Below are 24,973 nucleotides of genomic sequence, written 5' to 3' on the forward strand. Positions count from 1 at the left end.
GTTAAAAACAAGTATTCAAGATAGAGGACTTTATTTTTTCTGTTTAAATGTGGTTCAATAAAAAGTAAATTATCTTCAAATTGGCATTTCTGTTTTAAATAATCCATGAACAACACACCTAAATTTTGCTGTTGTTTCTAGAATATAATTTCACAATAGCTGAATGGGATATAGCTGTCACACGTAATGTGAAATGCAAACTACCCATGGCTCTTGAAAAACATCCTATTTCTTAGTGCATGTTAGTAGAAAACATTAAAATTTGTATGGAATTTTTATATCGTAGCCTGTGACTCATGGTTCTGTCAAATGGCTCAGTCGTGAAAGAAGTTTCAGTGAGCAGGGAAAAATACTTATCCAAAATAGGCCGCGGTATGGTTCACTGCTGAGTTCTATTACATAAAAACAGGAAACTAAAAACATTTAAAACACCTAGATGAGTTACTTCTCACTTAATATGTGGAGTTTTTTTAGTTGTTAAAGGACAGAAAAGTAAAAGTTGTTTTTATAGGAGATCCTCAATCAATCTAGGCATAGTAGCCATTTCCACGCAGGTAATAGAGATAGCACCATTGCATGTTTTCCCTTTTCAATACACTTTAGTTTTTCAAACACTTTTAGATTTACACCAAGATTGAATGGAAACTAGGGAGGGCTCCCATATACCATCTACCCCAGTCAGGCATAACCTTCCTGATTATCAATATCTCACACCCAAGTGGTACCTGTTACAGTTGATGAACCCACAGCGGCACATTGTAATCACCCAAAGTTTACAGTTTACATTAGGGTGCATACTTGGTGTTGTATATTTTATGGATTTCAATAAATTAATAATGACCTGTATCACCATTTTGGTACCATACAGAATAAATTCACTGTCCTAAAAATCCTCTGTGTTCCATCTATTCCTCCCTCCTTTCTCCACTAGTTCCTGGCAATCACTGATCTTTTTACTATTTCCTAGGTTTGCCTTTTCCAGAATGTTACTTGGTCGCAGTTTTCTATTATGTAATCTTTGCAAATTGACTTCTTTCAATTAGTAATGTGCATTTAAGTTTTCTACATGTCTTTTCATAGTTTGATAGCTGATAGCATAAAATGTCTTAATTTAGATGTATTATATAATAGTAGACATTTATAGGGAACCCTACATGTTTAAAATATGTAGTTTTAATAATGTGGAATTGATGTTTTTCGTATAGCTCTGAGCAGAAATTGAAATATCTAAGATAGCATACAGTGAGTATCTCAAACTGAAAACTGTAAACATCTTAATATATTACCATAGATTCCAAGAAAAATAATAATATATATCTTCTATGTATTTGTCCACATTATTCATTTATTCTGTTTCATGTTTAGAAAACTTAGAAGTTTTATAAATAGGAATCTTATTTTGGAGAAAATTAAACAATTTGGACTTTCAAAAACAAATTATAAAATATGAACTGGAGTATAATCATATAGAGATATGTTTCAATTTTGTAGTATAGTCTAAGAAAATAATTTTCTCTTTGTACAATGAAAAGGTATTTTTCATTTTCTATATATGGAGCAGCCTTTCAATGTTGACAGAAAAATAAAATTGGTCAGGTAGGGGATTAAACAAAGAACCAAATATAAAATTATTCAGTTCTTTTATACTAGCTAATACATGTTTGGGTCATATTCATGCAAATCTTTGAAGCTGCCTTTTCTACTAATCAATAAAAACACTCGTTGTTTTATAGCAAACAAATTGCATCCATCAAAGTCAACCAGACATATAACCAAATTTAAACAGTATATGGAAAAGTTTAGAGTTAGTGAGATATAGTAAATATCAAAGGGAGCAATTCAAATGGATAACTAAAGAACACAAAAGATATTTTATATGCTCTTTTATGCCATGTTTGGTGAGCTTTGTGCCAAAATGATCTCAGTTCCAACATACATAATAATTTGAAATGTCAGTGTAGTTAAGATAATAGATATTTTGTTGTGCAAGGACTTTAGATATTTTATAATTCGTCATGGTTTACAGTTGTACCAGATTTATTAAAAGGATATTTTAAAATACTTATTTCTAAAATTTTTAGTACTTTGTAATATTTATCACAAAAGAGCTGTTATGAACGATTTTGTTTTACCCAATATTTTTTCAAAGTAAGCACAGCTCATTTTCATTCTTTTTCTTATGTTAACATCTGTTAAAGGATAACAGGAATTTGACAAGTTCTCATCAACATTTCTGTACAAGCATAATAACTTTATATTTTAGTGGCTCACTTGTTACATAAGATTGTTCTAAAAAGATAGCTAAAACTGTAAGAGGGATTCTGTAGATATTTTAAAAAGCAGGGTGACCATGGTGGACTACTTAAAACACCATTCCAAAAATATATATATAGAATAGTTATACATAAATATAAACATATATATTATATAATTTCATAGTATTTTTATCTTATTTAGTTTCTTTTTTTTTTTTTTTTTTTTTTTTGAGACGGAGTCTGGCTCGGTTGCCCAGGCGTGAGTGCAGTGGCCGGATCTCAGCTCACTGCAAGCTCCGCCTCCCGGGTTTCCGCCATTCTCCTGCCTCAGCCTCCCGAGTAGCTGGGACTACAGGCGCCGCCACCACGCCCGGCTAGTTTTTTGTATTTTTAGTAGAGACGTGGTTTCACCGTGTTAGCCAGGATGGTCTCGATCTCCAGACCTCGTGATCCGCCCGCCTCGGCCTCCTAAAGTGCTGGGATTACAGGCGTGAGTCACCGTGCCCGGCCTTTTAGTTTCTATTTTTAAAATATACCGATAGACCTTAATTATGTAATGTTAATTCAATAACTAATCACATATAAGAGACTGTCTATTTAATTCCTCACCTCTTCAATCCAAACATTATCCAAGGAGTTCTTATTCTTATATGGTGTGTGGAAATGGGCGTGGAATAGGAGAGAAGGAAGACTGGACAGACATTTAACAGTCATTACCATAGCCCAGGCCTCCTCTGGCTCTTTCCAAACGATTGCGGCAGATTCTGCTTCCCTCCAATAACTCCCTACCATCTGTTGGAAAATGATCACAATTTCTAGTTTGTTTTTGGCGCTGTTTGTCAATTTTGATTTGATTGATCTATTTATTTGTTACTGAATTCACTTGCAAACTCCAACTTCTTTAACAGCACCCTTCACCACTAAAATCCCAACGCCCACCAATCACCTCTAATATCCATATATGTTTTCTAATCTCAGAATCACACACAGTTTCATACATCTTTTTTTATTCAAGCCATGTTCAGATTAAAATGGACTCCTTACATCAAATGGGAAGCTGATTCTTATTCTTGAAAACCATCTCAAACATTATTTTCTTTATTATGTTCCCTTGACCATTGACCACTAATTTATATTCTTCTCCCTCTAATCTGCTAACCTCACATTATTTTTTTTTTTTGCCAAGAGGTAAACAATAAATTACACTGCATGTTAATTTCTAAATGATATATCTTACTCTTCCCAATACATTACCGAGTGTACATGTGTGTATATATATGTGAAATATGTATATATATATAATATATATATGAAAACATGCTCTTCAACAAAGTACGGCGCAACGATGAACATATAAGTGCACGTGTCTTTTTGGTGGAATGATTTGTATCTTTCAGGTAGATACGTGGTAATTGGATTACTGGGTCAAATGGTAGTTCTGTTTTAAGTTATTTGAGAACTCTCCAGACTGCTTTCCAAGTGGCTGGACTAAGTTGCATTCCCATCAACAGTGTAGACGCATTTTCTTTTCTCTACAGCCTCACCAGCATCTGTTATTTTTTGACTTTTTAAAATGATTATTCTCATTGGTGTGAGATATTATCTCAGTGTGGTTTTGATTTGCATTTTTCCGATGATTAATGATGCTGAGCATTTTTTCATATGTTTAATAGCCACTTGTATATCTTCTTTTTGAGAAGTGTCTGTCCATGTCCTTTGTGTATTCTTTAATGGGATTATTCATTTATTGCTAAATGATTTAAATTCCCCATAGATTCTGGATATTGGACCTTTGTAGGATGCATTGTTTGTGAATATCTTCTCCCATTCTGTAGATTTTCTCTTTGCCCTGTTGACCATTTATTTTGCTATACAGAAGCTCTTTAGTTTAATTAGGTCCCACTTATCTATTTTTGTTTTTGTTGTGATTCCGTTTGGAGATTTAGCCAAAAATTCCTTGCCAAGGCCAATGTCAAGAAGAATATTTCTTAGGTTGTCCTCCAGGATTTTTATACTCTGAGGCCTTACATATAAGTTTTTATTCCATTCTGAGTAAAGTTTTGTATGGTGAAAGGTAGGGATCCAGATAAAATGTTCTGCGTTGGGCTGGCCAGTTATCCCAGCATCATATATTGAATAGAGAGTTATTTCCCCATCATTTGCTTTTGTTGACCTTGTTGTAGGTGAGATGGTTGTAGGTGTGTGGCTTTACTTTGAGTTTTCTATTCTGTCCAAGAGCAAAAGCATGGAATCAAGCCAGGTGCCTATCAGTGGTAGATTGTATAAAGAAAATATGGCACATCTGTACCATCTAATACTACACAGCCATAAAAATAATGAACTCATGTCCTTTGCAGCAACATAGATAGAGCTGGAGGCCATAATCCTAAGCAAATTAACACAGCAACAGAAAACAAAATATCACATGTTCTGACTTATAACTGGGAGCTAAGCATTGAGCACACATGGACATAAATACGGGGACAGCAGACACTGCGGACTACTAGGGGGTGGGGTATGGGTTAAAAAACTACCCATCAATCAGGCTGTATGCTCACTCTCAGGGTGATATGACTTCCAAACCTCAGCATCATGCATACTCACATGTAAGAAATCTGCACATATACCCCCTGCATCAAAAATAAAAGTTGAAATTCTAAAAAGTATACAGTTTTACAATTATAAATGCCATTAATATAATCTACTTGTTCACAGTTCCCCTGTTTTTAACCAAATATTCTCAATCAGCAACTTTTTCTTGCCCTGAATCAGATATTAAGAAAAAATCAAATAAAACGATATGGTTTATCAGTGCTACCTTTTTACTGTTCCGAATCCCTGATAAACTTCCTAGGATTATGAAGTGATTTGAAGGAAAATTTCCGATTGCCATTGAATTTATTTACAAAACAGTTATTTATATGTGTAACAGAACATTTTGATAAAACATTCAAAGATTAGAGAATGGAGACTGAGTACTGAAGAATAAGTGTTGGAAAATACATATATCTACCCCTTAAAAAATGAGCATTCTGTGAAAAGAAATGTGGTAGTAAGTAATAAAATGTCTACATCAAGACTGTTCAGCAAAGTACACATAAAATGGTACATTAAAAAGACCTTATCGAAAGGTATCAAAAATAGCCTGAGATGTAAAATATATATAAATAAACATTAGCCTTTTCTTATATATTTAAGTAATGTTGAAAATTGTTGATGAATTTTACTCAGGATTTTTAAAATCTAAAGTATTCGCATTCCCCAAATAATATGTGGATGCTTTAAATATTATTGTAAGGGACCAAAACAGCTGGAAAATTATGTAAAATGATTTTATACAATCTACATCAGTGTATTAATCTCCAACATAAACTTTTATAATTTATTTCTAGATATATAAAGAGTTCCAATAAACTCATTATATACCTATGTGAAAATAGAGTAAATAACGTTTGCATGATTCTATAAAAATCCCTCCAACTGGCCACACAACATCCATAAGCTGGTGTAATTTCATAAAATTAAGTGCTGTATTCCTAACTATAATTCAATTTTGATTTTAAATGTTTTTAAGTATTATTATTTTTAATATTCCAAGACTCCTTTTATAGAATTTAGTCTCTCAAAAAGATACTCTTTACAGTTTTCTCTTCATGGATAACAATGCTCTTTTCACAGCGATCACAGCCATTACTAGCATTACATACCTTTTCTTTTCAAATTATTCATTGAAAAATACAGGAGATTACATGTTGTACCCATACAGCTCTCATTCAATTACTTCTGTAAGCAGTTTCATATCTGATGACTGTGAACTTGAGTGAACTTTAAAAAGTTGCTAATAAGTGCATTTTGTCAAGGCGCTGAAAGATGTAATGCCTTTTTATAATCTCATGAATACTCTGAGCTGCCCAGAGGGAGCCGAGACATACCGGAGTAAAAGATTGGAACACAAAAGAAGTACAGTCTTTATTTTGGGAAGGTGATTTTGATTCACTTTGTAACAATCTTTTAAAAGTTATAATCTTATGTTTTATTACAATGAAGATGAATTGATCTAAAATATTGGACAAAATAATAATACAATAAATATGTTAATGATCACAAAGACATAATAATGTACTAGGGGCAAAATGAATTATAGAAGAAGAGAATGCCTCCCAAAACTCAGTATCTCCTTATCTCAAAACTGTGCAAAAGCCAAAGTCATACATGAGTGACAATAAGAGCATTTGTAAATTATATGGACTTCCTCCATCTTCACATCAGTTTTAAACAGATGAAGAAAAATTTTAAAGTGGCAGTTAGGAATACAGCAATGACCAAAAACAAAATTTGCTATACAAGAAGTGAACAAATAAAAAATGAATAATATTAAAAAATTTTTAAACTTGTTGATTCTGGTCACAGTAAAATGGATAGCTAAAAGTAGAAGGGTGGAAATGATCTGAAGCCTTAGGCCTTAATGAAGATAACATATTAAACACGAAAACAATAATGTTTTGTTTGTTTGTTTGTTTGAGACAGAGTCTCGCTCCAGGCTGGAGTACAGTGGCGCGATCTTGGCTCACTGCAACCTCCACCTCCCATGTTCAAGCGATTCTCCTGCCTCAGCCTCCCAAGTAGCTGGGACTACAGGCACGTGCCACCACGCCCAGTTAATTTTTTGTACTTTTAGTAGAAACAGGGTTTCACCGTGTTAGCCAGAATGGTTTCGACATCCTGACCTCATAATCCACCCTCCTCAGCTTCCCAAAGTGCTGGGATTACAGGTGTGAGCTACCGTGCCTGGGCAATAACAATAACTTTTAAAATAAAATGTTTATACTTGCTAAAATCTGGGAAGGTTTTGGATAAAAGTGGAGAAGGTCTAGTTTTTTAAAAAAAAATTACACTAAGCAAATAACAAGTAACAAGAAGCTACTCTAAACTGAATGTTTTTAGAATAATAGGTTTAACAAATGAAATGATAACATGTGTATAATGATTTGGAATTCCCTAAGTACTTTCCTGCTTGAGCCTAAAAGACCATTTTCATTAAGATAACTGGATATGTATATCACCATTCTACCAATAAAGAAACTGAGAATGAAACAACAATATTATTTAGATATTTCCAATTGTATTACATGGGCCACAAAATGGGTGAAAAATATAATTCATCCTGAAGATTTAAAATGTTAGAATTTCCAAGTGCATTTATATTAACTCATCTTTTTATTTTTCTGTTTTATAATGTGCATTACATATTTCAACATATATTATAAAATACTACCTGTTTATAATTTAAAATAAAAACACTCATCTTGGAAGCATATACTCTTCTCTAGGCATATACCGGAAACAATTTTAAAAGTTTTCTAGAAGGAAGGAAGAATATAAAATTCAATCATAGTTGCTCTTGAGTGTGCTGTTTATTTTTTTTTAATTTTGAATGAATGTCAAATGTTACTATTAATCATCCTTGCTATTGAAATTTGCAATGATTTTTCTCTTTTTTCTCTAATTGATGCAGTTAAAAGAGTATTGACTAGAAATTGGAGACCTCAAAAGTTCAAACACTTCTTTCAAATGGGGAGTTTTCATGTGAATTAAAATTGAATAAATCTATCCATTTAGGGATGCACTCTAGGTAGCAAAAATGCAAGAGCCCCCCGACCGCCCCAGGTGTGATACAGAAGAGAAACCTGTTCAGAGAAATGGAAATAGTTTTGCATTGTGCTCAGATTGCTAATATCAGTGGTTCCATATAAAATTCAGTGAATTTTATAAGTTGCATGAATCAAAATTTTCATTTTCCTTTTTTAATACCTGTAATTACAACACACGCAAATATGAACTGAAACTCATGTTCTTTCAAATATATAAAGATAAATATTTTGGAATAATTTTTTTCTTAACACCCACAAATATATAAAGATAACATTTATACATATATTTCTAATTATCTATGTAGTTTAACTGAGAGAAGTCTATCAAAGTCCAAACATGAATGAATCTTAACTCATTTAAACTATTTTGTAAGTAAGTTTGTGACTAACGAGTGTGGTCTTCCCTGTAGAAAATAGGAAGTTTCATTAATATAAGACATCTCTCTACACAACTCCATAATGTTAAAGAGTACTATTTTATTTCTTCACAAGTGGCTTCTGTTAAGAAATGTAAAGGATGCTGTTTGGTATCATACTGGAGGAATATTATGAATACAGTTTATTCTCAATATCCTCACCATTTTTAAAGCTGTGAGCATTTAATTAAAAAAAAAATATTTTTAAACAGTATTTTGCCCACCCAGTCTAGTCTGCTTTGATTGGCTCTTTCTACATTCTACTACACATTGACTCTTTGAACTACATTTTACTCTTTGTATATTCAAGGGAATTCTAGGGAAAATGCCACAAAACAAATATTTAATTTATCAATTTAATATAATATTCAGGTCTATAAGGAACAGGTAATCTTGGTAGACTGCTTGCCTAACATAACACAACAAGAAGCATTGTATAAACCTCAGAAATGTCCATTGGCTTTTAAATTAGTGCAATGCATTTTTCTTTAAAACTATGTATTTTTTCATGTGTCTGTTGGCTGTATGAATGTCTTCTTTTGAGAAATGTCTGTTCATATCCTTTGCCCACTTTTTGATGGGGTTGTTTGTTTTTTTCTTGTATATTTGTTTGAGTTCTTTGTAGATTCTGGATATTAGCCCTTTGTCAGATGAGTAGATTGCAAAAATTTTCTCCCATTCTGTAGGTTGCCTGTTCACTCTGATGGTAGTTTCTTTTGCTGTGCAGAAGCTCTTTAGTTTCATTAGATCCCATTTGTCAATTTTGGCTTTTGCTGCCGTTGCTTTTGGTGTTTTAGACATGAAGTCCTTGCCCATGCCTATGTCCTGAATGGTACTACCTAGGTTTTCTTCTAGGGTTTTTATGATATTAGGTCTAACATTTAAGTCTCTAATCCATCTTGAATTAATCTTCGTATAAGGAGTAGGAAAGGATCCAGTTTCAGCTTTCTACTTATGCTCATCATCACTCACCATCAGAGAAATGCAAATCAAAACCACAATGAGATACCATCTCACACCAGTTAGAATGGCAATCATGAAGAAGTCAGGAAACAACAGGTGTTGGAGAGGATGTGGAGAAATAGGAACACTTTTACACTGTTGGTGGGATTGTAAACTAGTTCAACCATTATGGAAAACAGTATGGCAATTCCTCAAGGATCTAGAACTAGATGTACCATATGACCCAGCCATCCCACTACTGGGTATATACCCAAAGGTTTATAAATCATGCTGCTATAAAGACACATGCACACGTATGTTTATTGCGGCACTATTCACAATAGCAAAGACTTGGAATCAACCCAAATGTCCATCTGTGACAGACTGGATTAAGAAAATGTGGCACATATACACCATGGAATACTATGCAGCCATAAAAAAGGATGAGTTTGCGTCCTTTGTAGGGACATGGATGCAGCTGGAAACCATCATTCTTAGCAAACTATCACAAGAGCAGAAAACCAAACACCGCATGTTCTCACTCATAGGTGGGAACTGAACAATGAGATCACTTGGACTCGGGAAGGGGAACATCACACACCAGGGCCTATCATGGGGAGGGGGGAGGGGGGAGGGATTGCATTGGGAGTTATACCTGATATAAATGATGAATTGATGGGTGCTGACGAGTTGATGGGTGCAGCACACCAACATGGCACAAGTATACATATGTAACAAACCTACATGTTATGCACATGTACCCTAGAACTTAAAGTATAATAAAAAAAAATTTAAAAAAAGAAAAAATATGTATTATCTCAGAATGTATCTTCCATAATGCAAAATTTTTGCCATAATGTTGACAACATTTCTTAGTATTACCAGTATACCTTTGTTAATACAAATATCATATCCCTTAGCTCCTTTGTCATGTCTTTTGTTATTCAATGGATGACATTATATAAGGGAATTTATAATGCTTCCTAAGTAAATGTGGACTTAAATTGAAGTATAATAATTCTAAAGAGTTATGTCAATTTTATTAATTCTATTTTAGTAAATTTTTGGCAACCCTTCTGATTCTGCACTATTTTATTAGGCAGTCAATCAATTTTTGTGAAGCATACATGGATTAATGTTCCTTCTATTTTTTTGCTATGTAGCTGCAAAAGTCTTTGGATTATCCAGATGTTTGACTTCTTAAGTAGCTGACAATTCTGACCTAGATGGAGCCCTGCTGCAGAAAGATGCCTGCTCCACCTTTCTCCACACCAGAAATGCAATCAAAACAAGACTAATTGACTGTGTTCTTGTAATTTTTGAGAAATTGCCCTTTAAGTTTCAGTATACCAAATTCAAATATTAAAAATTATAATCATGATAGTTTTACTTCAGTAATTTACAAAGCTATTCAAATCTGAATCAGCAATATTTTAAGAAGTATGCCTATGAAGTCCAACACTGATAATAAATTTCCTAGAAATTGGTAAATGAGAGTAATTAGATACTCTCCAAATATTTACAAAGACTATAACCCCTGGAGGAAACATTTCTACTGCCTGAAGTATTTTATGAGAGAAATTTTGCCTAGTTATTGTGCTTGACTATATTAAGTAAATTTAATGTTTTCAACATTTTGAGACTTTATATTAAGTATTTCTCAAGCCATTTTGAATAGAAGTTAGTGAAACTTTGAACTACATGCCTCTCAAAGAAGATACTTTTTGGGTATGCTTTATAATGGATAATTTCTACAAATATTTTTTAAAACTCTAAAGAATGGTTATTAATTCTCTCAATGTTCTATCAATGTATCAAATTTATTTAATTGTAGGATTAATGTTCCACTATTTAAATGATTCAAATTTGAGGTAATTTTGAAGAGTATGTTTTAGAATATTCTGAACTTAATTTCATTTCATAACATTCCACAAAAGTATTGTTGAATTCATTTCTATTGACCTTAATCTACAAAGCAAACTGAAACATCCCCCATGATTATATATCACCAGATAGAATTTTAAGTTGCAAGGTATTTTTTTAATCTCCTTTAGTTTTTCCTCATTATATATGTATGTATTTGCTATAGACTTATGCCAAAATTTTCCATGTATCATTTGATGTTAGGGAGTATATTGTACTAGAAAGGGCGAAGTAAGAACATATAATTAAGAGTCAAGTAGACTTATCTCCAATGTGGAAAGATATCATATGTAGTAATATCATCAACACCAATCAGAGTTATTTCATGTCTTCTCTTTTCTTTCTTTTCATATGCTTAACCTACTTGCCTTCTGCATCCACATTATCTCTTACGAAAATAGCTACCAGTATTCTGGAAACAGCAACCAATCACCATCTTAGGACTCTTTGAATTTTTTCTCCATGTCTTTATTGCAGCTTTCCATGTCCTGAAATTAATTTTCAATCTACCTGGAGAAGATTATACATGCACATAGAAAAAAGGTTAAATAAAACATTGAGCTATATAAGGCGTCAAAAAGCATGGCTAGTTTTACGAATCTAATAGTGGTGTTTGAAAAGCTAGTATTATCAAATATAATACATTTAATGGACAAATAATTTAATATTTCAGTTGGGATTTAATTTATACAACAAAAACATGAAAAGACACATACGATAATCCCTGCTTTAGCCAGAGATACATTTCAAAACTCTCAGTGGATGCCTGAAACCTCTGATAGTACTTAACCCTACATACACAGATTTTCCTCTGCATACATACCTATGATAAACTTTATGAGTTAGGCTCAGTAAGTTAACAATAATATATGTTATTAAAATAGAACAATTACAACAATTTGCCAGCATTGCTAATCTTGCTAAAGGGCCATTATTAAGTAAAATAAGGGTTATTGAACATGAACGCTTTGAGATTTTGACAATATAAGGGCTGAAACAGCTCTTAAGTAACCAAGAGGTGGGTGGTGTAGATAACACAGATGTACTGCATAAAGGAATAATTCGTGTCCCTGTCACAACAGAGAGGAATAGCAAGATATTTCATTGCACTACTCAGAATGGCCTGGAATTCAAACTTGATGAATTGTATACTTCTGGAATTTTCCATTTGATATTTTTGGACCACAGTTGACCATAGATAACCGAAACTACAGAATGCAAAACTGATTAAGGAGGGACTGCTGTATATAAGACATTTGAATGAAGCTTGGTTTCTCGTATTTTAATACTTTGATTTTATGTTTGGCTGAAAATTTGAATGCAATTACATGAAGATATGGGGAAACAGATTTAGTAAGTCAATTTCCAAATGTTATAGGGTTAGAGAAAATGCAGCTCAGAGGGAAACTGATTCTCACAGTTGCTTTTAATAGTAAAATATAAACCAAATACACTTTTAACTTTTTGTTTTCTAAATTATTTATTCTTATGCAATTATGATATGAAGCTCATTTTTCATAACAGCAATATAAAATGATCACTAAAGATGAAGCTTAAAGCAGGAATATAAGTTAGATAAATAATTTATATTGACGTATTTCATTTAAATAGTTGTTAAATACTTGTACCTCCGCTAATAGTAAAGATATATGGATATTGACATTTTTCTATAAGAGTAATACATATTTTAATGTATTTGCTGTACCGTATTTTATCCGTATCTTTTCATTATTCGAAGGTGAATATCCAAGAAAAAATGTTGACTCTAACACAAGTATAAAAAATACACAACCTGGAGGCCGGGCACAGTGGCTCACGCCTGTAATCCCAGCACTTTGGGGGGCTGAGGCGGGTGGATCACGAGGTCAGCAGATCGAGACCATCCTGGCTAACACGATGAAACCCCGTCTCCAATAAAAATACAAAAAATTAGCCGGGCGTGGTGGCGGGCGCCTGCAGTCCCAGCTACTCGGGAGGCTGAGGAAGGAGGATGGCGTGAACCCGGGAGGAGGGACTTGCAGTGAGCTGAGATCACGCCACTGCACTCCAGCCTGGGGGACAGAGCAAGACTCCGTCTCAAAAAAAGAAAAAAAGCAAAAAGAAAATACAACTTGGAGTCAATTAGTGATTCGCTTGTACAGTTCTAATTTTAGGGGTTAGTATGTGACTTAGGCCAATGACCTCTCTGGATCTCAGTTTTCTTGTATCTAAATTAGAACTGATAATATTGTTTTCCTACCTTATAAAGTTACCATAAAAATTACACCATAAGTCATAAGTGGAAGTATCCTGATGATCTTAAAAATAAAAAATGGATTTACAATTATTTAAATTATTACTTATGCTCAGGTTTGATTTGCTAAATAATAAAACCACAATTAACTAATAAAAATGAACTTTCTGGATGTTATTGTGAAAATACATCATTAGTAGTTCCTAAATCTTAATGATGTCATTTCATATGTGCTTAAGGTTTTATCTGTGAAATATCCAGAGTACAAACAGTGGACTTTTTATGCCAGAGTAAATTGGTGACAGAAAATAATTAGAATATTTAACTTTTAGAGTTATAGCAGCCTAATCTCATGAGATACAAGAAAGTATAAGCATTTAAATACATCCTCAAGGTGAAATTTAATATATATAATATGTATATACATATACATAACGTAACTTTCAAAAGACAAAACCTATAAACCTATTTTTAAATTTTTTTTCAGAGAATAGTACATTTGTATATTACTGGGGTACGTGAGAACTTTTGATACAGGCATACAGTATGTAATAATCACATCAGGGTAAATGGTGTATCCATCACCTCAAGCATTTATCTTTTGTGTGACAAATAATCCAATTATACTCTTGTAGTTATTTTTAAATGCATAATTATTATTGACTATAGTCACCCTGTTGTGCTATTAAATACTAGATCTTATTCTATTTTCAACATAAACCTATTTGAAGTTCACTTCTATCCTCTGCAATGACAAAAAGATACTTATTTTTTCATAAAAATAACTTCGAGTAACCTACAAAAATTGTAATAAGCTTATAAAGTTTAACTTTCTATATATAGAAAAAAGTACTAGCTATTAATATTTTAGCAGTTCTTCACCATAAGAAGATAGGGCTCCTAGGAGGCAGTTATAGTTAAAAAAGAGTAGGATCTTAATCTGATGGGATCAATGACTTGATTAGAAAAGGAAAAGAGAGAGATCTCTCTGAGTCTGTCCCACAAGTCATCACACAGTGAAAAGGAAGCCATCTGCAAAGCCAGGAAAGGAGTCCTCACCAGAGTCCAATCATGCTGGTACCTTGACCTCATACTCTAAACCGCCATAACTGTTAGGAAATAAATCTCTTTTGTTTAAGCCAAAAAAATGAAGATGTTTTACGTATATAATTTTTCTGAAAGCTTATCTAAAGTTAAAAGTGTAGCACATCATTATACTAGTTTAATGCTAAAAAGGTCACAGAATGAAGTATTTGTCATTTAAAAGCTAACTAGCCAAACCTGAATTATTAAAAAAAATAATTACTGTAGCCTCAAGAGAATAATCATTACTTAATACGAGATACTTTTCTACTTTAGATTACTGCTGAAAAGATATGTTTACAGAATAGTTTAATGTTTAACATTAGATAATTTTTAATTTAAATATCATTTCTCTAGAATTTTGTAATATTAAAATAATAATTATAAACAATACTTGTTAAATTTTAACTTTGGGCAGTAAGTGCTGGAGGTTAAGTACATTACCACATTCACAGCAATCTTCTCAACAAACCTGTAACCTATTTTTGGTTGTTATTTTTATTATAACTGTTTCCATTTTAATAAAGAGGCGTTTCAGTCTTAGAGATATTAAATGGCTTACCCCAAAAGTTAATGATGGTAAGTGATGAAACCAGACATTTCTTACTCCTGATGCAGTGTTTTTAAGAACAAAGCAAGACTCTTCATACATAGGAAAGGTAAATGGGAATTTGTTTAATAAATCAGATATATTGTCATTGATCTATAGGATTTATTGCCTAGAACTGTGTCTGCATGTGTGAAGAATGTAAATGAAGTACCAGAAGAGTGATCAGTTCAAACCAATAGGATCATCAAGTGAATGTATACACCAGGGCTAAACCACAATTATATATTTTTTTCCAATTTTTTTTTTCCTGAGCTTTAGTTGTTGAGTAATGTGCAACATATCTAAAATGAATACATTTGAATATTGAAGAAAATATTGTATTTTCATACAATCAAATATTTTTCATAGGTAAGTTGACTTCACTGTATTGTAATGATAGATTCAGAAGTGAATCATTTATATTAGGAAATGGATAATGGAAGAAAATACATATCATGATTTTTTTTAACTGCAAATGGAAATCCTAGTTTGCTTGATATATTATTTTTGTAGCATGAGGAAATCGTTCTTTTCTAAATCATGCATAGAGATATACCTTTGAAAAACTGATATCTAATCTTTGGAATCTCATTCTACACTTGTTTATTGAGATTTTGCAAAATAAAATAAAAAAATTAAATCCCCATGGCTGAAAAAATACGATTCTTTCTCTAGTCATTCCTCAAGCAGTTTCATGTGCAAAGATAATAGTTCTTTTGAAACCAGAAATATTCCTGGATACTAGCTAAGCAGTTTTACTAAACTGTCACTATCTAAGTAGCATGTTAAAATTTGGTATAGAAAGGAGATATTGAAACTGACATAAATACATTATTTTTTTCACACTACCTTGTGTTTATTACTAGTTTTTCTTCATGAGAAGCAAAATAATTTCAATAAAAATTATACTTTCTTGGACATGAACATTCTAAATTTGTTAATTCGGTCCCTAAGCAATTCTCATTTGCCATATCATGATGACATTGTAGAAGTATATTTGCAAATGTGAACCACAAAGTTGCCGGGGTGAAGTGCCAGACCACTATGTCACAAATTGAATGATTTTTTTTTCAAAACTGAGCTGCTTGCTTTTAAAATGATAAGAAAAAAAAAACTTAAAGCTATTTTTGGAAAAATAGATAAAATAATGTAGACTTGACACTCAGTCATCCTACAGAACTAGTATTCAGTCAAGTCTGACATACTCAAAGTCGACCTGCTAGTGGTTGCTTTTGTATGTTAGCAGTTGTTCTGATTCCTTTGGATCACTATTTCTTCAAGTCATTATTAAAATATTAAACCTAAGTTTAAAAATATCACATAGGAAAACTTTGTTTTATATACATATTTTTTCAGGAGTGGTTTTCTCACAATTCAAATTTACATCTATACCTGTATCTGTCGCCTGTGTTTCACATCAGTTACATATTTAAACATGCAGTTACTATGCTGAGTAATAAATGTATTTTGTCATTAAAAAGACTAAACTCGGCCGGGCACGGTGGCTCACGCCTGTAATCCCAGCACTTTGGGAGGCCGAGGAGGGCGGATCACGAGATCAGGAGATCGAGACCATCCTGGGTGAAACCCCGTCTCTACTAAGAAAACAAAAAATTAGCCGGGCGTGGTGGCAGCACCTGTAGTCCCGGCTACTAGGAAGACTGAGGCAGGAGAATGGCGTGAACCTGGGAGGCGGAGCTTGCAGTTAGCCGAGGTCGCGCCACCGCACTCCAGCCTGGAAGACAGAGCGAGACTTCATTTCACAAAAAAAAAAAAAAAAAAAAAAAAAAAAAAAAAAAAAAAAGACTAAACCGTTATGCAAACTAATTCTTAACATATGTGTTAAGAATCATTTTGAATGCCTATAAATTATGTTTCTTTTTCTTCTAGATAATACATTATCATCAGTTTAATTTATTTCTTTTCATTGTCCTTATTTTCTGATCCATATTGTTATAGCTGTGGAGTCTACCCACAGATTCTACTACAAACACGTAACACTTGATTCATCTTCATTACTACTTGCTGCACTTGACATTTCAATTTTATCAGTCAGAATACTTCACCTTCCTCCCATTCGCCTCTTTCCCGGTTACTTTCTTTATGTCTTTTGGGATTTCCTGCAACCATATACCAAAGAAAAGTGGTTTCCATCTTCTCCTACCTTCTCATGATAGGAACTAACAAAGGGTCATAAATACCATAGCTATGAAAAGCTGCCTCTAATCTAACATATTTGTTAAAATATTAACTGGAGAAATGCAGGTAATCCATTTCTTGCAAAATGATGATTCCTACAATATTCATAGAAAGGTATATTTAAATACATTCTCTGGTAAAGCAAAGCGCTCAGAACCATCCATTTACAAGTTTAACTTTTAAAACTAACATAATCTCATACAGAAGATCTATTTAACACTTTTCATAGAAGTTTTGACTATAATTTTCTTTTAACATTGTGATGATCTATTAATGGGTGTCATTTTCTGATAAAGTACATTTAGGGATATGATAATATTCATTATCTTTCCCACAGGGATTCAAGAACTGTATTTAAAAAAAGAAGTACTTAGACACTTTTCCTTTGTTAATAAAAAAAAAAAGTTTGAAAAAGATAGTCACATAATTAACATATCAATTGCTTAAAATATTATTTGAAACAAGGGAATAGGTGTCAACAATCATGAAATTGAATTCTGCCAGTTACTATGACTTTACTCTGTCTCTTGAATTATTGGATAAGATTTATTTTAAAAATAATCATCTAATATTTTCTAATTTAGGGGTTTAATACTTTATTTTTATTTTTATTTTTTTGCTTTTTAAGACACGCTTTTTAACGGTCTTGGTCTTGGAGCGGTCATTGGCCTGGGAGTTGCTGCACTTCTTCTAATTCTTGTGGTAACAGACGTCAGCTGCTTCTTTATTCGGCAATGTGGGTTGCTGATGTGCATCACTAGGAGAATGTGTGGAAAGAAAAGTGGCTCCAGTGGCAAAAGTAAAGAACTCGAAGAAGGAAAAGCTGCATACCTGTGAGTATCAAGCATCTACATCATGTCATATTCAACAAGTACCACAGTCAAGCTTGAGGGCTTTACCTGAGGGCTTGTTTTGAAGTAGGGTAGAGTTTGATTACACAACATTGGACACTGCAGTGCCTGCTCTCTGACCTTAAAACTATGTATCCTTAAATATAACATAGAGCAAAGTGACTTTGACAACAGTTTATTCAAAATTAAACCTCAAAATGGGAGCTTCACTGAAAAGAATCACTGCCATGATTTACAGATGATAAACATATAGATGAATGGACAGTTGTGCAAATGTATTCCGTTTTGATTTACCCCACTGGTTTTGTTTATATTAAATAAAAGAAAGGCTTCAACAATAATCTGAGCTAAAAACTCGATTGAACTGAGTTAAAAACAACAAAATTATGGCAACTTCTACAAATGTAAGGTGTGACTACAATAGGCTTCATGATTTTTTGTATAGAAAATATTACATGTGCTATAAAATACAGTATTACAGATTCTGAATATACTATTCTAAAATTTTATCAAAAGTTAATTACATTTTAGAATTTGGAGGTCTCTGTGTAGTTCCATTTACTTAAGCAGAACATAATTTTCAAGAAAATATGTAGATCGATTTTTTAGAAAATTATTTTGTCCTGTAAAAGGGAAATTACGATGTTTTAGTATTTCCATTTTGTTTTGTTTGTCTTTACATAGATATGGATCTAATTTTGAAAGTAGAATATGATCAATGCAAAAAATTCAGCAAGCACAGGAAATCCTACACAAGCATATACACACACATTTGTGTGTTATCTGTAGGTTTGTATACATGTACATGTGTGCGTTAAACACAGCAATCAAAAAATAAACAGTCTTAAGAGTTCAGGACATTCCCTTTACTATTATTTTTAACCTTAAGTCCTGTCTACTGCATACTTTTTCTAACACATACAAAAGTGCTGAAAGACTTTACAACAAACAACCATATACCAACCAGGTGGGTTCCACAATTAACATTTTGGGATATTTTGTCATATGTTTATTCATACTTGAATCCATTTTATTTTCTTGAATTTCAAAAAATCAACACATAACCCCCACATAATTCAGCTTGCATATCGTTACATAGAGTCTAAAATGTGTTTTCATTTATTTAAGTAAAGCCACAGAATGAAATGCACCAAATGTTTCAGTTGAAGAGTTTTGACAAATGTTTTTATATGTGAAACGCAAAACCATATCACAATTCAGAACCTTACCACCACTCTCTGGAAGTTCTCTCATTTCCTTATCCAGTCAACCCACACTAACCTCCCCCACCCAGGCAACTACTATTTTTCACCACAGATAGTTTTTGCTTATTTTGGAACTTCGTATAAGTGGATTCGTATGATGTCTACCCTTCTGTATCTGACATCTTCAAAAATGTTGTATTAAGACCATTCATGTTTTGTATTTCAAGGACTGATTCTTTTTTAGTGTTGAATAATTTCTATTCTTTTTCTATGCATATAGGGAAGCATGGAAGGTCTCATACTGTTTTATAGACTCATTTGTCTTTGCTTTATCATATAATTTTGTTCCATGGTGTCATTTACACCTTAAATTTTAAAGATACTACTTTTATTTGAAAAGTTTTTACTTGAAAGTTTTTGCTTTTAATATATATGCCAAAATAGATATCTTTTTTACATATTTTTCTATTTTTGCTAATTGTTTTAACATTTTTACTCTCACAGAAGTATAATATTCAAAAAGGCTTAGCTATTATCAGTGTACAGTTTAATAAATATTGACAAGCTAAGCATGCCAATTTTTAATGCTCAAATCAAGAAAAAGAACTTTATTATTTACATCTCCTTTCCTGTCCCTATTTAATCTCATGCTAAGCATTTTCCTGACTTCATAGCACCATAGATTAGTTTTTCCTGTTTTTGTACTTTACATAAATGAGTTTATACTTGTTGGCTATGGGATATTTTGATACGGGCATACAATATGTAGTGATCAAATCAGAGTAATTGTGGTATCTATCACTTCAAACCTTTATCAATTCTTTGTGCTAGCAACACATTCCAATTCTACTCTTTTAGTTATTTTTAAATATGTGATAAATTATTTTTGGCTATTGTTAATCTATTGTGACACCGAATATGGAATCCTATTCATTCTATCGAACTGTATTTTTATACCCATTAACTGTTCCTACTTAATCCCCCATTCCCCCTTCCTTGTTACCTTTGCTAGCCTCTGGTAAGAATTATTCTTTTCTCCATGAGTTTAAGTTGTTGTTGTTGTAGCTCCCACATATGAATGAAAACACACAATATTTTTCTTTCCGCAACTGACGTATTTCTCTTAACAATTTTCTCCAGTTCCATCAATGTTTCCACGAATGATTTTCCACTGTGCTTGTACCAAATTTTCATCCATTCATCATCCACGGATGGACACTTAGGTCAATTTCATATCTTAGCTATTCTGAATATTGCTGTAATAAACATGGGGGTGCAAATGTCTCTTCAATCCCTTTTGTACATATACCAAGCAGAGGAATCACTGGATCATATGGTAGTTTCTATTTTTAGTTTTTTGAGGAACTTTCATGCTGTCCTCCATAGTGACTGTATTAATTTACATTCCCACTAATCCACAAGTGTGTAATGGTTTTCATTTCTTCACATCTTCATCTGGATTCATTACTGCCTGTCTTTTGGATAAAATCCATTTTAACTGGGATGAGATGACATCTTAGAGTTTTGATCTGCATTTCTCTGATGATACTGAGCATCTTTTGTATACTTGTGGCTATTTGTATGTTGTCTTTTGAGAGAAATGTCTATTCAGATCATTTGCTCATTTTTGATTGGATTATTTGTTTTGTTTTGTTTTGTGTTGAGTTGTTTGAGTTGCTCATATATACTGGTTATTAGTTCCTTGTCAGATGAGTACTTTGTAAACATATCCTCCTATTCTGTGGGTTGTCTCTTCACTTTGTTAATTGTTTCCTTTAGTGTCAGAAGTTTTTCAGCTTGGTGTGACCCTATTTGTCTGTGTTTGCTTTGTTTGTGCTTGAGGGGTATTACTCAAGAAATGTGTGCCCAGATCAACGATTTGAGGTCTTTCCCCCATGTTTTCTTCTAGTACTTTCATAGATTTGGTCTTCGATTTAAGTCATTATTCTGTTTTTATTTGTTCTTTGTATATGGCAAGAGATAGGGGTCTACGATCATTCTTCTGCATATGGATGTCCAGATTTCCCAGTACCATTTATTGATGAGACTTCCCTATCTCCAATGTATATTCTTGGCAGCTGTGTTAAAAATAACTCTACTGTAAATGCCTGGGTTTGTGTCTGGGTTCCCTATTCTGTTTCACTTGGTCTGTGTGTCTGTTTTAATGCCAGTAACATGCTTTTTTGTTTATTATACCTCTGTAGTATAATTTGAAGTTAGGTAAGGTGGCTCTTCTGGGTCTTTTGTGTTTCCATATACATTTTATGACTTCTTTTTCTATTTCTGTGAAGAATGTCATTGGTATTTTGATAAGAATTGCATTGAATCTGTAGATTTCTTTGGGTAGTATGGACATTTTAACAATATTTATTCTTTTAATCCACAAACATAAAATACCTTTTAATTTTTGTGTCATCTTCAAGTTTTCATCAATGTTTTATCATTTTCATTGTAGAGATCTTTTACTTCTTTGCTTAAGTTCATTCCTAGGTATTTCAACTTATTTGAGCTTTTATAAATGGGATTACTTTATCAGTCTATTTTTCAAATTGTTTCCTGTTGACATGTAGAAATGTTACTGATTATTGTATGCTGATTTTGTATCCTGAAACATTACTGAATATATTTCTTTGTTCTAATAGTTTTTTGGTGGAGTCTTTAGCATTTTCTAAATATAAGGTCTATCATCATAAGAAGGATTATTTGACTCCTTCCTTTCCACTTTGGATGCGTTTTATTTCTTCATCTTTCTTAATTACCCTGGCTAGGACGTCCAGTACTATGTTAATACCAGTGGTGAAAGTAGACATCCTTGTCTTGTTCCAGATCTTAGAGGAAAGACTTTCCATTTTTCCTGGTTCAGTATGATACTAGCTGTAAATGTGTCATATATGGCTCTAATTGTCTTGAAGTATCTATGTTACTTGTATACCCAGTTTTTTGACAGTTGTTATCATGAATTGATGCATTTTATTGAAAGTATTTTCAGCATAAATTGAAATGATTATACATTTCATTTTGCTTACATTCTGTTGATATGATGTATCACATTTATTTATTTGCATGTGTTAAACCATTCTTGAATCCCTGGGATGAATTTTACTTGATCAAGGTGAATGATATTTTCAATGTGTTGTTGAGCTCAGTTTGCTCATGCTTTGTTGAAGATTTTTGCATTCTGCATTCATCAGAGATATTGGCCTGCAGTCCTGTAGTTTTCCTTTTTAGTTGTGTCTTTGTCTGGTTTTAATGTTAAGGTAACATTGACTTTATAGAATGAGTTTGGGAGTTTTCCCACTTCCTCAATATTTTTGAAGAGTTTGAGTAGAATTGGTATTAGTTCCTCTTTGATGTTTGGTAGAATTTGTAAGTCACCCCATCAGGTCTTGGAGTTTTCTTTAATGGGAGCTTTTGTATTACTGCTTCTATCCCATTATTTATTTTGGTTTTGGATTTCTTTATAGTTCAGCCTTGGTAGGTTGTATGTGTCTAGGAATTTATCTAGTTTCCCATTTTGCATATAGTTTCTCTTAATATTCCCTAATGACTTTTCTTTTTTGAGATTAAGCCTTGCTCTGTTGGCTGGCTGGAGTGCAGCGGTGTGATCTCGGCTTACTGCAACCTTCACCTCCTGGGTTCGGGTGATCCTCCTGCCTCTCAGCCTCCCGAGTAGCTGGGACTAAGAGCACGTACCACCATCCCCAGCTAATTTTTCTATTTTTGTAGAGAGGGGGTTTCACCATACTGGCCAAGTTGGTCTCGAATTCCTGACCTTAAGTGATCTGCCCACCTCGGTCTCCCAAAGTGACCTCCCAGGGCCTCCCAGGCATGAGTCACTGTGACCATCCATGGTTTTTTGAATTTTTGTGATATCAGTTCTTATGTCTCCTTTCTCACCTGTAATTTTACTTATTTCAATCATGTGTCTTTTAGTCTGGCTAAAGATTTATCATTTTTTTTATCTTGTGAAAAAAATCACTTCTTTATCTTTAGGTTTTCTAAGTCTAAATTTTATTTATTTCCACTCAACCTTTGTTATTTATTTTCTTCTACTAAGAAGAAAATTTTGGGTTGGGTTTGCTTTGGCTCTTCCAGTTCTTTAAGATGCATTGTAAGGTTATTTAGTTAAAGTTTTTCTGCTATTTTGGTGTAGATGTTTATTGCTGTAATGTCCCACTTAGTACTAATTTTGCAGAATCCCATAGGTTTGGGTATGTTGTGTTTCCATTATCATTTGTTTCAAGACATTTTTAATTTTCCTTCTTAATTTCATTGACTTAATGGTCATTCAGGAGCATATATATTTTTTAATTTCTATGCGTTTCTATAGCTTCCAAAGTTCCTCTTGTTATTGACTTTTAGTTTATTGTTTTCTGTTGTCAGAAAATATGCTTGACATGATTACAATTTTTTGGAATTTTTCAAGAATTATTTTGTGGCCTGACATATGATCTATCCTTGAGAATGTTTCATGTGCTGAGGAGAAGAAAATGTATTCTTAAAAACATGGATGAAATGTTCTTTAAATGTTTATTAGGTCCATTTGGTCTATAGTATATTTTAGGACTTAGGTTTCTCTGTTGATTTTCTGCCTGGATGTCTTGTCCAATGCTGAAAGATGGGTTTTGAGGTTCCCAGCTACAATTTTGTTAGGATCTTTCTCTCTAGGTCAAATACTATTCACACCATATATCAGGGTTTTCCAATGTTGGGCGCATACATGTTTATAATTGCTATATTCCCTTGATTAATTAACCCCTTTATTATTTTACAATGACCTTATTTGTCTATTTTTACACCAATCCCTTTATCATTTTATAATGACTTTGTCTATTTTTACGATCCTTATTTAAGCATTTTAGTCATTTTCTATTAGGTTGTCTTTCTTTTCCTTACTGATATGTAGATGTGTTCTTTTATACAACATGCTCTACGTACACAACCTGGGCTATACATATAAATTATGTATATACAATTTATTATGAGTATAGATAAACCTTTATAATATAATGAAAATTATATATATAATAAAATATTTGCATATGAAATATAATTTTACATATAACTTCTTTTCTTATTTTGTGGATTCTTTTAACCGGCATAATGTTGTCTCTGGGGATGCCGAGGCGGGTGGATGACCTGAGGTTAGGAGTTCGAGACCAGCCTGGACAACATGGCGAAACCCTGTCTCTACTAAAAATACAAAAATTAGCTAAGCATGGTGGTGGGTGCCTATAATCCCAGCTACTCAGGAGGTTGAGGCAGGAGAATCACTTGAACCTGGGAAGTGGAGATTGCAGTGAGCCACTGCATTCCTGGATGGGCAACAAGAGCAAAACTTTGTCTTAAGAAACAAAAACAACAAAAAAATGTTTTCCCTGGTGAACAGAAGTGCCTGATCCTAATATAGTTCAATATTTTAATTTGTCTCTTTTTAATCTTATTTTTAAAATATTTGCCTATCCTGAGGTCACTAAGGCCCTCTAAATTTTCCAGTAAATCTTTATCATTTCACATTTTACCTTTAGACATACAATATACCTGAGTTAGGACTCCACACACTTTTCGGTTAGTATTTTTTACACTATGTTTAGAAAATAGCACCAGTAATTGAAAATGTCATTCT

General features: G+C 32.9%; 1 protein-coding gene across 4 annotated transcripts in view; it reads left to right on the forward strand.

The window, feature by feature from the left end:
- The window catches only part of NCAM2 (neural cell adhesion molecule 2), a 570,822-nt gene that overhangs the window by 519,701 nt on the left and 26,148 nt on the right, over window positions 1-24,973 (forward strand). For all 4 annotated transcript variants that reach the window (XM_030915246.1, XM_030915247.1, XM_030915245.1 and 1 more), the window contains one exon: window positions 17,920-18,124. In XM_030915246.1, coding sequence (XP_030771106.1) covers window positions 17,920-18,124 — 205 coding nt within the window. The remainder of the gene's footprint in view (window positions 1-17,919; window positions 18,125-24,973) is intronic.

Source organism: Rhinopithecus roxellana, chromosome 13, assembly GCF_007565055.1.
Source record: "Rhinopithecus roxellana isolate Shanxi Qingling chromosome 13, ASM756505v1, whole genome shotgun sequence".
Lineage (NCBI taxonomy): Eukaryota > Metazoa > Chordata > Mammalia > Primates > Cercopithecidae > Rhinopithecus > Rhinopithecus roxellana.